The following is a 16,587-nucleotide window of genomic DNA, read 5'->3' as shown; positions in this document are numbered from 1 at the left end:
TTGTGGTTTATTCAGTCATCACTTTATCCCAGATCCTCATCACGCTGTGACCCGATTTGACCCGGGATTTCATTTGACATCTCGACTTTTTGAGCCGTTTCATCTCTCGTTGAGCGTCGGTTGACCTCGGTGATTAGCCGAGCCGCTCGGCAGATGGTGTGGGGAAATCCGGCGGGGCGACACAGTTCCCAAGTTTAGGGATCAAGAGTGGACTCATGGGTGAGGATTATGAAGTTGAGACTGGTTTGTAAATGTGCGAATATCAAAATGCGGTGGAGAAAATGCTGCATAAGCATGGGAGAAAAGACATTGGTGTCATAGTGACAATGACAATGAATAATGATGAAAGGGCCTGAGCATCAAGAAATTTATAGGGGCTGGCTTAGAGACATTGGCATGGGCGTGGGGAGGGGGTGAAAGTTACGGCCAGGGTCCAGGGCTGTCATTCTGTGATGACAAAAGTGGGGTGGGACTCCCCTCTCATCACGTCAACTGATGGACTGCTCACCATCTCATAGCACACCATGAGGGCCATTCACCCAGCAGCCGTCCTCCGTGCATGATGGGTGACTTTGTGTCACTGTTGCCCTCTGACCCACCCTCTGTCTCCTGTGCTATGAGGCGTCAGCCTTGGGAGCTTCTTTCCGTTCATTTTTTAAGGACGGGGAATCGGATGTTTTAGTGGTCTTCCGCGGAGGACTCACGGGCTCGCTGGTGAGCTCATGTAGTGACGGCTCCTTATACATTGCAACTGTACGGCACAGAAAGAATCACCAGAATTACTGACAAACATATTACATTTGAAAGGGATGGGCATTAGAAAATCTGAATTTTCATCATTAGACAATGTTTTTGAATTAACATCTACATTCCTTGATGAAATGAGAAATATAGATTTGTTGATTATCTGATCCTAATTTTACCTGCAGTTGATTCTTTAATATATTTGAATGCCCATCTGTAATGACTGAATAAAATGCAAACGGACCCTCGATAACTTTAGGCAGGAAGTGTGCGGCTCCTTTGTTCTTCTTTACCCGGTTCCCCTTCATGACCTGGCCGTCACGGTTGATACCGATGTACCAAGCGCGACCAGACTGGGTCTGCCGATAGAGCATTGAGGAGTACGTGACGTAGTAGTTCTCAAACACACTCTCCTTGAACTTACACTCTGGAGTGAAATGATCCTAGAAATAAACATGAAAAGAGAGAAAGGGGCAGAGGTGCATTCACATTAGCAACTCTTGCAAGGGAAGCAAAATGATGTGCAATTGTCATGAGAGCATAAAAGCATTATCGGAGTCTTGTAAAAAGAAAGCATGTTTGAGAGCAGCATGGACATCCTTATCCTTGGGGTACAAACGCATGAACTATGCATGGCAAAACAACATGCACAGCTTTTTTTTTTTTTAATCATTCCACATTCCACACAAGGGGAAAGAAGATGAAAGGCCCAACAATCACAATCCCGACAACAATGGACACACGCTGTTTCATCCAAATCTTCATTTCTCCTCTCAGCCCCAAACTCACAGCACAGCGGTCCCTCATGAGTGTGTCCTCCTACATGAGGACAACTGAACCTTGTATAACGTTGACTGGCGATATTAAGCAATCCAGACAGATATACATCTTCCTTAGTCTCTATCAGTCTTGTCAGAGTCCTTCTCCTGTCAGACAGCAAAGCCAATCTGGTGAATTGATTAGTCACCATCAGCATCGCAGAAATGGCTGAGCGCTGAGTTTCTCCGAGACTTTGAGGAGAAGGACGAGACCACCTCTTGACAAACACAGACTTCAGTGAAGAGCCAACCCTAGATAAAGACGGTATACGAGACCTTTCTCCTTCTCTGGAAGGCATTCACCTTTTAGCTGACAAGGCAATTTTGGACTTTGTGACCTTTCTGCACCCACTCTGCTGCTTCAAGAGTTTACGCCCATTTAACGCCTGCTCCCTGACCAGACCAGAGGAAAACAAACCTGAGCTCCTAATTCAACAAACTTCGCTACTACTATGACCGCCACAGCAAGGAGCTATTTTAGGATCCTCTGACAAGTTTGATACCCTCCGCTTTGGCTAATGCAAAGAGGATAGGATCGATAGGTGATGTGCTTCATTCATTATTAATCACATCAGAGAGCAGAGGGCAGGAGGTGTCTGAAAGAAAAAAAAGAAAAAAAAAGCGAGGGAGGGAGGGAGGTTGGAGAGTAACAAAAAAAAGTACAAGATAAAAACACAGACAAATAGACATATGTTTTTTCCAGCGCCCTCAAGACCAGTAATGAATTTTGGACTGACAAAGCATCTGCCCCTTGATCTGACTGACACATTACCGTGTATAAATAAAGAATCATTCGAACAAAATGCCCTTCAGTTCAACCTCCAAATCACAAGGGATAACCCCTCTTGCAAGTAATCCCTTTAATTAGCCTTCATAATCACTTCCCCGAAAATAACCAAACTATAGAAAGCACATCCGCTGACTTTCATTCTTGTAATCTCCAAAGCAAAAACAAAAATCCAGGCACGGCTAAGCAATCATTATTGACTAAAGTGATTTTTCATGGCCAATTAGCACAAGGGTCCGTTTTCGTTTTCATGTTATTAGATCTATTTTTGAATCCCCCTTGAAGTAACCTCTGGAACCAAGCAGAAAACAGAAACTAACCAGTGGATACTTATTATCATAGCAGTAGGACAATTATTACCGATGGATATGTTTTGTTGTTGTTGTTGTTGTTGTTGTTATAAAAAAACCCAATACACATTTCTCAAAGTGAACAGTAAGCCCTGTAATGTATAGTAATTGAATTCTCCATTAAATCAAAATGTTTCACCTTTCCATAACTGAATGCCATACTTGGCCTTCTTTGTGCATCTGGTGCCAAAATGCATCCAAACCAAATGAGAGAGGTGCAATATATGTTATCCGTGCTGAGAATCCACAAGATGGGATGAAAGTATTTTATGATGCAGGAATGCACCCGCCTCCCCATCCCCACCAATACACAGCCCTCCTTTCTGATTACATCTCTCCAACCTCCTTCAGAAAGCTTAACTCACCTTGCCATCATTGACTTGGCTTGCTATTATACCTCCAAACGGGACCAGTAAAGTGTTAATAAAACTCACAGGTCAAAATAACGTGACCATCATTGCACATATAATTAAGATGTAAGGAACAGGGAATAAAAATCAATCAATAATTTAGAATGTCTTATTTGGGCTTGTGTTCTCATGTGTGTAATTAGCCCTCCAAATGTAGATGTGCTTCTAGAATTCTCAGCATGTTCTGGCGGCATATCTGACATGCAATTATTTGCATTCTCCGTTTTAAACAGCAGGGGTCACAACGTCATACGGGGGCTCCTGTGCCGATTGACAAGCCCATCAGCTCCCAGGGTACATGAAAAGCATGCATCTGCCCAGCCTCAGACACATCACATCATATTTCCATAATACTATGGCTGGCAGAAAACATAAAAGCAATGCGATGGAAATTGTGTCATATGTGTGCACTGTACAGAAAAGGACCAAAAGGCAACAGCAGAGCATGTTGCTGATGTTTTGGAGTCAGATACAGCTGCACCGTGTTACGTAAGTCAATAAGACATGGATGTGCACATTAAGAGGTTTTACAGCACAGAAGACACTCAATGCTGTCTGGCACCATATATGGCAGACTTTTAATAACACTTTATGGTAACATACATAAAGTATGCTGATGATAATGTGATGATTTGCGTCCCATGCTGATCTGATTGGCAGATGGTTCGTATCTGAGAGGGGAGGAGCAGCTTCCATTCTCTCTCCAACCTTCTGTGACACCTGCTGCCTTTAGTAATCACTCAGCTTTTAATTATCCACGCTACCCAGGAAACAAGTAACGCTTGTGTTGTGTCATTATCGCCAGAGGCATTTCATATCCAAGCTGATTACTACAGATAACCATTATAGATAATCACAGATTTTACATAAATACTAGTGTCACTTAGAAATTATATTTCACTGAAAGCTGTCCTGTGCCCGAGTTTGGTAGCCCATTAATTATTTTAAAAAATCTCATGCATGGGGTAATTATTGCAAAATCTTGTAGATCGCCACAAAATATCCTCCTAAGGGCTGCGAAAGGCAAAGTGTCATATAGGCTGATTAACCCATTAATGGGATTCATAAAGGGGATTAAATATCATAAATACACTATTTTTTTAATTGAGTGGAGAGGCATTCCACAAAAGAAATAGATATTATTCACTGTATAACGGGTTGAGGACATTTTGGCAAGAAAAGATTTCTTTCAGAGTCAGGTCAGCATTGAGGTTCTGAAAGAAAACGTGTTCTAAAATTGTTTTCACTTGGGATTTTTTTTTTAATGTAAAAGAAAAGCACAGCAGAACAGAGCATGGCTTTTGAGCAGAGAAGTATGCCATTCTACCTTCAATCCCTTCCTGCACCATTAAATCGGTGCGTTAGACACACTTGAGAGAAAAAAAGGGGGTCATAAAATCAAATATGCATGATATTACACCAAAAGACAGGTGTTCACTTGTAAGGAACCTACATGCGAGAGTCTGCGTGCATGCACGTATGTAAATGTGGGTTTCTCCTAACGAAACGTGAGCCGCACTCCAGCTATTGACTGCAGCAGAGGAAATCCCCACACAGAGGAAAAGCATAATAAGCAGTCTAGCTCACAGGATAATACGAGCTTGTGCATTTGCCATATTCCACACCATTTTGCGCGTAATTGCCCTCATATCCTTCACTAAAACCAACTCGTAAAAACAAAATGTGGAAAAAAAAAAGTGAAAAAGTAAAAGACTGGGTATCGTTTTTTTTATGGGTCAAAGTCATTCAATTAAAAATTCACGAGTGAGGTGTCATTTAAAACGTAATGGTAAAAGCTTTAAGGGAATTCTGATTACCAATCATATCTTGCGGCAGAATTAACCTCTAAATCCAAAATGACAGTAGTGAAGATAAAGGCCTTCCCTCTTTATATGATGACACAGCAAAATGCTTATCAGTAACCACTAAATAGCTTCGATGTGATCCGGCTCATGCATAGCAGCGTGTGAATCTTACCTTTCAAAAATCACCAATATTTGGGGCTTTCAAAGACTGATCTGCACAGCATACTTACAGAAGTATAGAGGTATCCGTCACTATTCATGGCAAGATACAGCCCCGTCTTTGCACCCTGGATTGCCACAATCCGCAGTCCCACGGGAATTAGGTTAAACTGCGCTATATTGGATGAAACAGTTTAGGGAAGATGGGAAAGGAGAGAAAATAGCAAGTCAGACAATCTTGAGTTCAAAATCATGCAGCTAAAAACGTCCATGTTCTTTCTACATTGTGGCAGTCTTGGAGGCTGCAGTCTCTCCACTGCACGCTACATCTCCCTTTTTGCCCAAATGCTGTGACCTCTCCGAGTTTATGTTGCAGCAAACTCTACACCGTGTCACCTTCGCTAAGCTTAACACACCCTCTAAAACTGGATAATAGCGGGATGCTCCACCTCGGCAAATGGGGCTTGGAGCAGAGATAAAAGTGGATAGTTAGACACAATGCTTCAAAGCTAAGGCAGCAGCAAAATACTACATGTGGAAAATTTCAGAAATTGAGCGCTGAATATAGCGCTTTGTGTGGAGGGAGGGTCAAACCTCCAAATTCAATTATACCTGCAGGATAAATTGCATAATTTAAGGCTGAAAAGATCAAATTAGACTTCTAGAGGTTAAAATAACATTCACATGATGTCAGCAAGAGGAATTAAAATGACCACTATATTAGCAATGACGGTGGCACCCCTCAAGAGGCTTAATGGTAAACACACACTTACAGAATAAACTGCTCTCATCTCTTGTGCCATCCATGGTGCCATCGGGCTGCATCTGTAGGTAGTATCCATGTTGGCTATACAGGCGGGACACAATGCCTTTCAGTTGTGGCTCTGCAAATGAAGATCTTGATTAAATCAGAAAAAGGAACTCATGCCTTTTTCTGAAACCTCAATCAGATTATTCGACAGCATTTTTACTTATTTAAACTGCCCAAGGTTCATTTATCGCTAAAACCCAAAACCCTTGTGATATACACCCAGTAGGTGATTAATAATATATTTTGTTTTAGCCATGGCATTAATGCAATAATTTGCTACCATGTGCTTTTTTAGCTATTGCTGGGGTCATCAAAGGCTAAATTTAGTCAGCGAGTCGGAGAGTTAGCCACATAAAAGATGCAATCAGGAACCTGGGCAGTGGAGGACAGGAAGAGTGGCGGTGAAAAAGAGTGAATGTTTAATGAGCTCATTTTAATTTAAGAAAGAGACAGAAGCTCACCTCCTGATTCTTGGTCATTCAAACAATAAGGAGAACCCTGCAGGTCCACTATGACTCATCCATTTTTATTTTAGTGCTCACACTTAATTATCACACCATTCCTCTTCAACGTATGTTTAATGAGGGAGGTGAACATGGATGAAGGTGCAGGACCAAGGAGTCTTGTGGGTGTTCCTCCTGCACCAAACTCTGCCCGTGCCCTTAGCCTCCCCGCCCCCCCCCCCCGGGAGTGCCCTGGTACGTTGCGCAATACTGTAAGCCCGCCTTCCGGTGACTAGCACAGGGAGCACGAAATTGGCATGATGATGATCCGGTGATGAGCTCGAGATTGCAGATTCCCTCGGGAAGTGTTCCAGGGTCAAGACATCAGTGAAATGGTGACCTATTCCCATCGTTACAAACATGCCACCGCAGCGTTTCCCGGCTAATGACTTTGAAATCTGTTTGCCATCTTTTTTGCCCCCAACATGCTTTCCAACTTGTCTAACATTCCTTCTGCTAAGAAAGGTTAAGCAATTGTTTCTACTATGCGACATCTGTATGTAATGCTCCTTTATCACAAAACGTTCAACTCCAGCTTTAATGATTTGTGTCCTTCTTACTGTCATGTCATATCCCCTCTCCCGCTCCCAAAGGTCCTGGAGACGTGCACGCAGTGATGAAAAGTAACATGTTGTGACAGCAGTCTACCTCCCGTTGGATTAGCAAAACACACGGTTGTTTACATGAGCGCAAACTCTGTGCTTCTGTCGCAGCGATGCAAATGCAACACAGACTCAAGTAGAAAATAAAGTGACTGCTCAGTGTTTTGGGGTAGTGGCCTACAGATGTATTCAAAGACCAAACATAAAGTCATTTTAGGTTTCCTGGCTCGGTCCCTCTGCAAAATAACAAATGCTTCTATACTAGGGTGGCAACCAAATCCAGATGTCATACAAAGTGTAATTTGATTGCGACAGCATGTCACCTTTCAACACCCGCATCTGACTTGCAAAACTTGAGCTAAATATGCCCAAGGCACATTCTGCTCTCCGAAACTGCATATTTCCCACGTGTGGCTTGTGTATGATGTCGTTCATCACTCGCAGGACCCATGTGGGCTTGAGTGACAGAAAACATTAGTTGATCCAGGTCAGTGGAGTGTGGGTCACAAAAGAGACCTCCCTGTCTGTTTGTGTACATCAGTGGCGCAAGTGGTACCCGTAATATCAGTAGACCCGTTTCCCGAGCGACCTTCATCACATTACGAACCTGACCAACAATAACAGTTGGCAGGTAGAAAACCCCGTGAGCAGCTGCTCCGTTTCAAGTTCTAATATCCCAGAAACGAGATACCCGAGAATGTTTTTGTTTATGAAAGTGCTGCAATAGCCATTTGACGGTCTACACACACGCAGGGACGCCCCTCATCAATTTACATTCAATAGCAATAATCCTATTGAAAACCCCGCGGGAGGAATGAGGCCTCATTCTAATAGTACCACCATTCACTAAGCAATTAGAAGTGTGTCTGTATAAATGAGTTCAACACGCATTAGAAGCCCAGGCAATCACTTCACGCATCACTGCAGCCATCAAGCATGTTTAAACCCTTAGCTGCCATGTAATTGCTCTGGAAAAATAAGCAGTAGTTGAAGTTGATCACTAATCGGTGTTGGGTAGGTGTTAGTTATCGTTGCGCTAATGTTTTTATCGGCCTTGATTCAAGCTCAGTATGTTGCTTGCTAACCCCCCGGCGGCCGAGTTTCTATTGAGAGGGCTGCAGGTAATTACGAGGAGCTGCGTGACTGAGCAGCCAAGGACATTTGACCGAATCAAACAATGGGGGGGGGGTGTTTCCTTGACTTACTGTACATTCTCAAGTCTTTCAAATTCTTACCTCCTTGTCTGTTATGTCTCTGTCACCCTTTTATTTTTAACATGCATTTGGACAGATATCAAATTGCTCAAGTATTGTGTTAATTGTGAGAATTTCACAACAGCACAGTCCTCTGCCGAGACTTTAAAGGAGACAATCAGAGAAATTAAACACAAATATAAATAGTAAGTAAATAAAATATACATTGGTTTTGTTCCAGCTGTTGAAAGTCAGTTTCAGGAGCTCTTTACTCCTTCCAAAAAATTCCATTCTGCATGTTCTGCTTAGCAATCACATCTCATTTGAACATTGCCAAGGGATATATTATCGGCGTTGAGTCATATAATATTATTATTTTTTAATTTGCTTTCATAAACTATTCATATAAGCACACCCCAGACATATTATATAACTTTGGTCATTTGAGAGCTTTTCTTCGATATTTCATGCCTATTCTTGCCCCTTTTCTTTCCGCACGTTCCTTCTCGCTCGTCTTCTCATCAGCACCCCAATAGGTGTCCTAGTACATCTTCACTGTCTTTCTTTGGTCGGAGGTAAGTTCAGACTGTCCCTGTCAGCTTTAATCAAAGCGCCCACCGATTCCACTTAGCAAGAATGTGTGGGAGGTTAAGGTGCTACCTTCAGGACGACAGGAAACAAACGGATGCTCTCTGCATACACATCGCTCAGCCGCCTCAAGAGCTTTGTCAACATCTTCTCCACAGCTAAATATCAAGCCTACTCTAAATTCAGAAAGCAGCACAGACAATCCGCTCATGTCCTTTGCCTTTTTTTTTTTTCCCGCAAGTGACGAGAAGCTTCTGCAATCAAGAGACACGGAATTAGATAAGCCACGAAATGAAAGTAAACGCATAAATAAAACCCATAAGCTGACGCAGATTTCCACTTTTATTAAGAAACCACGAAAAGATTAGAGTTGGAAACTTTATTGCTTTGCTTGGATCTAATCTGATGAATTTTAAAGGATGGAATAGATTACTCATCATCACTCATCATTTCACGCCATTTAGTTCCATATAGTTTGAGCCTTCTGATGTTCATTCTCCAAGTTCAGAGCTCAAACACGTTGATGATTGTTGTTTCAGACAGAAACAGAGTTTCATATTCACCGTTATCGATTTCCAGCATGTCAACACAGGAGCATTGGTAATTGTGCAAGTTGAGGGTTACGGTTAGGTCTACACAGGAGCATTGATAATTGTGCAAGTTGAACAACATCCAATCATATGAGTCAATCAAATATCAAATACAAAAACAATCAAATATAACAACAGAGGGAAAAAAAAGCTCAATCAACAGCAAAAAGGGACCAGCGAAAAGTTCATGTTGAAGGGAGCTTTTCTCAGTGACAGTTAATATCCAGCCCAGTGGTCTGGCATTTTCTGTACGGCAGGCTGATTCACAGCTCTTTTCACTACCACCCACCTTCTCTTTAATCTCCTCTGCTATCTCTCTTTATTTCTCTTCCCGCATGTTTGATTACCCCCCTTTATCTGTCTCGTTGCTCAGCGTTCCCATCCGGCCCCACTTAGAAAGACAATTTTTTTTTTCTCTCTCACATGACTAAGATGTTGATTTTTCTCCTGTTAGGATGTTTACCATTACCGGACTCCTGCTCCTCCCTCCCGCCTGTTCGCTTTCCCTCTGCCTTGCTCTGACCCCTGTCACAGTCAGTAAAGTTCTGATGAGAAGCTACCCAACACTGCATCGTCTGATCAGGTGTTGTTGAGTAAGCGACTTTGCCCGGCCCTGATCTCTTGGGGTCAACTTAATGCCATCCTCGGCTGGATCTCTCCTTGTAACTCGGTCTGCTGCTTCCCAGCCGCGGCCTAACATTTGTGCTCAAACCGTCCTCAAATACGTACTCGACTGCATTGCTTCGCCTTGCAGCAATGCAAATCAAAGTTTCAACTAGATTTTTGATGACTCAGCATTTGTTGGCTATACAATATATTATATTATAAGGGCTGAAGTCATTGAATGGATCTCTGCAGATTTGTGGGAAATGTGATGCTTTGGTTTGATCAAATGTCGAGACAACCCTCCCCTTTTTTTTTTTTTAAAAGTGTTTGAGATTAGAGAACAGATTAAATAATCAACAGAGCCCCTGGTTGTTTTGTGGAAATGCAGCTTTACTTCTCGTGTGTGCAAGTGGGAAACGTTTGTGTGTGCAAATGACTTGCAGTTGAGTTGTATAAATGTAGCTTAATCTTTAATCGCTTTCCCCACCCACAGGATATTGTAAAGTCAATGAATCCTGTAAACATGTAATTTAGTGCCAGGGACTTTGACTCTAGCATTGTTAGCCCAACCTATATGAAAGAAAGTAGAGTAGACCAAGCAGTGATAATAATTACGAATGAATAAATTACGATCAGACGTGTCAATTTGTAAAACGACCCCAAGCAACTCAGGTATGGCATCCCCAGCTCTCCATGTAAAATGATACGTCTACCAGATCAATATCAGGCACATCATCATGCTGGTTTCAGTTGTGCTCAATGTCGGTTTTGTGACAAAACATAACATGAATGAATTCAACGCTGATTTGAGACATCACAGCGTATCATAGCAATCACCGTGAAATATTATGTTTCCTGGGGCCGTGAGCCAAATCCCATTGAAGGCTTGTAAATTGACTCAAGTGATGCCAAGGCATCATTTTTTTTTCTGGCCGCAATATCACCTTTGATCTTCTTGTCGGAAAATGTCCAATATTTTGACCTCAATAACAATTTGAGCTCAGAAATATTTCCCTAGATTATGCCATGAACGAGACGCCCATTTCTTTATTCGGCTGCTGATTTGAATAATGCTCTTTCTGTTAAGAACAGAAAAGGCAAATTAAGGGATTGGGGTTAGAAACCAACCAGTCGATTTTGGGTGATAGGCAGGGTAGACTGGATTAGTGGCCAACCCATCACAATATTTCATTTCCCCAAATTCTCAACATTTGCATTTCCACAATCCTTCTTCGAAAGTTTTGCATTTGACACAGAGCGGCATTTCTTAAACAGCATGCAGAGCATCTGAACAGTGTCTCCAAATGATAATAACAAATCTTGGTAAGCAAAAGGAACAATACATCCCTATTTCACCTTTTTTTGCCACCGCAACATCAGACCTGATGCTAATCTGGCAGCTACTCATTGTCCAGGCTACACAAAAGAAATAAAAACACAATGGCCAGCTGTAATCTTGCAGTGTGTAACCGTTTTATGATGTTACAGCTGCATTGGTACTCACCGAAACGGGCAAAATTATATGATTACTTTACAATGTCATAAATGATCCGCTGTGCTGTGCAACCGTCTTGTGCCCATTGAATGAACTTGACAGATTCTTAAAGCAAAATACTGTTTGAAGTTCAGCAGACGTATGTTGAGAATGATAGATGGTCCTCATCATCATTGCTCATCATGCTCCACATTAAATGTGCTTTGAAACAGCCTTGGGCTCCGCAGGCAGGCAAACACTCAAACTTTCACCGTCTTCCCCAATCAAGTGTGACAGTATGTGGCCTTTTCACGGAGGACATTGTTCAGCATCGTGTCTTAAACTTGCATTGTGAGACTGAAGCAGACTTCTTGTTCTTTAGTAAAGCAAAACAGTTCCCCTCAGAAATAGAAACTAGGAGCATTATAATAATAGAATCACTTGTTTTCTCTCCCCAGTTGACGGAATAGTGTCTTTTAAAAAAACAAAAACAGAATTGGCATCTATACATCAACTGAAACCTTCTACTATTATTAAAGCTATCGAGTGATTGAGAAGCAGTTTATATGAGACGGTTTCACCATAAAAACAGATTCGAGTTATATTGCTTTGCTGGTTTGCGTCTTAAACAGCAAAAACCCCAACATAAAAAAAAAAAAAACTTTCACAAGCCGCTTCATGAATGTCGGGAGAAAGGACTGCCGCGTACGTCAAGCTCATGGTAATGAGCTTGCTTAAGCTTCTCCAGCAAATTGTACATTTTCTTTGACCAGCAGCGCCGCAGTACTCCCATAACTCAAATTCTCAAGTCAAACACGCTGTTGGACAATGAAGGGAGGACAACCAGCTTGTGCGCATGCCCCGTATGCAAATCTGTGTCCTCTGGCAATTCTGCTGCTCATTGTGAAATCAGCGGAACTTTTCACAAACGCTGAGAACAAAAACTCGGATTTTTATGACATTGTTCTCATGCAAATGTGCCCTAAATCCTCGCAAATTGTTTGACAAAAAGTTTTCGTTAATCACGCAAATGAACAACTCTGAGTAAGCTCATGAGTCATTCAAACAGAACGTTCAATCACATCTCTCTCTCTCTCTCTCTCTCTCTCCTGATGCTACTTTTCCATCAAAATGAATCATTCTGGTCCGACTCTGTTTTGCATCAGCAATTTTAGCGTACGTCATATGGGTACACCAAGTAATCCTTGCAAAACCTAAAGACATCTAATACAAGAGCTGCATTGTGCCTTTATACAATAAAGCCAAAATAGCAATTCACTGATTTTCCATCCTAAGGAGAACTTAACTGCAAATTATAATCATAATTATTAAGTGTTAAATCTCTTACTGAGCTTGAATATCTTTATATAGGCAGACTTCCTATCAGATCTTGACTTTTGCAGTTAATAATGATATTTCATGCTGACTTTAACAGCTTTACTGGGGCTACCTTAAGGTAAATGTGAGCCTGTATACATTTGGGTGTAGATAAATCACTGTTGTTTTCGAAAGAGTCCATTCATCCAATGCATATGATCTTATTTGAGAATTGAATTTAGCAGGGGGCGAAACGCTCATATTCTTTCACGATGTATATAAAGCAAGCAAATAGGGGCAGATAAAATGCCACATAAAATGTTAATGGTATGCACAGTAGATTAGTTTGACGGTGGCAATGACTCACCTGGTCTCTTCTCGTTGCGACCTTTGCGACCCCCACACAGTCTTACTTTGGAGATGAGAACCAGGATCTGTTTCTGGCACAGGGACTTGTTGCTCTTTGGACAGGGCTTCCGCTTGTTGGCTACCGGTCGATTGGTTTGGTCGTCCTTGACTGCCCGTTTCTGTCTGATGAGTGAGCTAGCAAGCGCTGCCATTTTCCCACCCCCCTCTCAACTTTGGGAGGGGGGTGTCTTGGTTTCCTGCGACCCTTTCGCTTCCTGCAAAATCTGGAGTAGGACGAAAGGTTGTAGAGAAGCCCCCACAGGGGAACCCTAAGTGGGTTAACAGGGAACAGTTTAGTGGGCGCGGAGATGGAAGAACTGGGAGAGATGCAAGTTCACCTGCAGTCCAATGTACACTCGCCACACACACGAATATATCGTAGAGGGAAAGTGCTACAGTCACATTTTGATCACATGAAGCAAGGATGGCTTTGGAAAAGGATGATGCTTTTCATCACAAATTTTCAACACCCAAAAAGATTCCCTCCATAGACAAGTTCAAAATGTAACAGTGCCAAAAACTAGTCCTACTTTCAGGCATTACAAAAAAATGACTCCACATATAAAAAGACTTTTGCTCAAGAAAAGTGAAATCATCTTTAATGCTAGGAAGCTATCAAAGAAGCATGAAAAATCAAGGTGTTTGTCACCATTTGTGCAGTCCACGGAGGAACTTTGCCTCCCATTTAAAGGTGGCAGCGTCCAACAATGATGTGGAAGTCCTAGCGGTAATCCGGCGGATTTAAATCCAGAGGTAGAACAGCAGGCGGCACGCTGACGACGCTTGTGGGAACGGTGAAGAGACATGGACTCAGATAGATAGAGACTCCGCTTCTGCCTCTGGATGGCATTGCTCCGTTCCCACAGTCCTCAGCGAATCCCCTCAGCACCGGCTCCCCCGCTCCCTCCTTGCCCCCGCTTCCTCCTCCTCCTCATCCAAAGTCAGCGAGTGGTTTCGAGAGGATGTGTGTGTGAATTCCGGCAGCCACCATCAGTAGAGGTGACATTCATGAGTGCGAGGGAGAGAGAGAGAGAGAGAGAGAGAGAGAAAGAGAGGGAGGGGGTGAGAAGCTGTGATGTGTGAGTGTGTGAGGTTGTCTGGCAAAAAAAAAAAAAACAACAACAACAGTAAGTGACCAATTCACAAATTCACACCTTTGAAGAGGCTGCTGGTTGTCTGTTTGTTAATAAAGGGGGGGGGGGGGGGGCAAGCCAGTCATTGTTGAGAAGAACTGATGGTGAAAGGAGCACATTGTGGCACTTCACCTCCTTACACACACACACATGAGTGTATTTTGTTAGTGGAGTCTTCCCTGCTGCTGCTGCCTGCGTCTCTGTCAGTATTGCGCTCCCACAGCAAGCAATCTCCTAATCAAGTCGTCATCGCCACTCTCCCTGTGATTTATTTAATTCATCTCATATCCAAAATTAAAGCAATAAATATATTGATTCCTATAACTTATACTGCTGATACTGGCATCCACGTCTTTGTGCACACTTTTGAAGCAAGGAATAACCTTGACTCTTTTTATTTCATTTTTTTACGCATGAATCCAAAAATAATGAAGCATTTACAAAACTATTCTTCCACATAGGCAGACATTGTGCCTCATTAGACGTCTCACCAGCTAAATACCCTGCTGCGTTCTTTTGTTGCTTTATGCCTTCAATCAGTCTGAAAGCAAATATTAGATTTGGGTTGGTATGATATGAATCACCTTTGTTAAAACTAAACATTTGCTCACTTTCTCATATTGGGAAATGTATTTATATGTTCAGCTGTATATATAAGAAAATACTTTAGGGAAGTAAATGTTAGTTTTAGCTGTTTAAAGAATGACATGTGCATGATGCCAAATGAATTAATAGTCAAACCACACCGTCGTGCTGTGCTGTGATTGGACATAGAAATCCTATGAAAATCTCCCCGGAACTTTGGGTTTCAAATCCACTAAAGCAACTGATCTGAGGGCTAATCAATCTTGCTATTTTCCTTGGCACCTCTTTTGCAAGCCAATTTTCCCAGGAAACTCAGAGCAGAAGCAAAAGGCAAGGTCAATTCAAATGGTTTCTAACAATGCCACGCAAGGTCACCGTACATCACGACTTGATTGACAGTTGACAGCGGCGGTTTGGTCTCGGTGGAGGGACAAGGGCACGGCGCGACGGAAGTGCGCAGGAGATAATGCACTTTGTATTGACAAGTCAAGAGAAGTCAACGTTTTCTTCTCATTCCTCAAATATTACCTCATTCTGAAGTGCACTCTTGTATTCTGGGTTAAGAATCCATCTCCTAATGGAGATGATAGTCGTTGCCAAAGGTTAGTATATGTTGCTTGAGTCATGGCTTGTGTCAAAAAAGCCTTCCTGTGTATTCTTGGGATCTTTTTCTTTCTGAATGTTTTATTATATTCTTTAATTGATGAATTGATGTGGTATTCTGTCAACGTTCATGTTCAATGTCAAGTCAACATTATGATCATTTAAACCTCTGAATGATTTGTGTTTGAGTTCAATGAGAAATGATTGTAACCCCTCAAAACAGTCTCTTTTCTAAAACCAAAATATTCCTGCATCAAACTAAGACTACTGAAATGTTTTCAGAAAAACCATCTTCTGGAGATGTTATGATACTGAATCAGCAGAACATCTGCGATGGGAGGTGCACATGTGATCTCCCAAATGATCAACTCCTCAGCTTTCGGCTACATCCACCTTCCAAATCTGCATTTTTGTCTTTACTCTGTTCGGTGGGTGAATTTTTTATTTTTTTTTAATTTTATTTTGTTAGCGTGATGTTTTTTCATCCTTGAGAAGATGGAATTATCCTGTCTTCAGTCAGTAAGATATGTGAGAGTTGGCAGATTGTGACGAGTTGGGTTTTCTCGTATTAGCATGCATAGAGGGATCTTTACTTTCTTAGTGAAAGGCAAAGTTAATCCTACAGATTTACCTGCCGCATTTAACCTGAGGCAAAAGGAAAAAATGATGTACATGAGAAAAGGAGAACTATAAGTAGAAGTGCAAAAATGTCATTTTTCATTAAAGCCTGCAAATCAGTATCCATTTAGTCGTAAAAATGTAAATCAGTTTCTATTAACTGGATTGCAATGTCTAATTTCCACTTTAAAGCGGCCCATTTTTGAATTCAGTTTCTTGGATTGTAACTTGTAACGTGATTGAGGTTCATTGTGTTATCCGAAGGTATGTGCATCGCATATGCCGAGAAATTCTCATGTTTCAAACCCAATTAGCATATAATGACCCGAATCCAACAAAACAAAGAGTGAAATGGAGACTGATATGTACGGCTCAGAGCTAATGAGCAAGGCACCCATGGGTCACCGACATTGGAAATATCATTTGTGCATGCAAGAAGCAAGCTTCAGATTGCACATGGATGCATAATGGAGGGGGATTAGC

The 16,587-nt window shown here is 41.9% G+C and overlaps 1 protein-coding gene across 1 annotated transcript; it reads right to left on the bottom strand.

The window, feature by feature from the left end:
• Positions 1-614: 614 nt before the first annotated feature.
• fgf11b (fibroblast growth factor 11b) lies at positions 615-13,317 on the bottom strand. Its single transcript, XM_085935664.1, has 5 exons — positions 13,125-13,317; positions 5,847-5,957; positions 5,145-5,248; positions 989-1,187; positions 615-751 (listed from the first exon to the last, which is right to left on the bottom strand). The coding sequence occupies exons 1-5, from the start codon at positions 13,315-13,317 to the stop codon at positions 615-617; spliced, it is 744 nt and encodes a 247-aa protein (XP_085791790.1).
• Between the last annotated feature and the right edge of the window lie 3,270 nt (positions 13,318-16,587).

This window comes from Syngnathus leptorhynchus, chromosome 17, assembly GCF_054491065.1.
Source record: "Syngnathus leptorhynchus isolate UIUO chromosome 17, UIUO_Slep, whole genome shotgun sequence".
Taxonomy (NCBI): domain Eukaryota; kingdom Metazoa; phylum Chordata; class Actinopteri; order Syngnathiformes; family Syngnathidae; genus Syngnathus; species Syngnathus leptorhynchus.
This window is presented reverse-complemented; position numbering and strand designations above follow the sequence as displayed.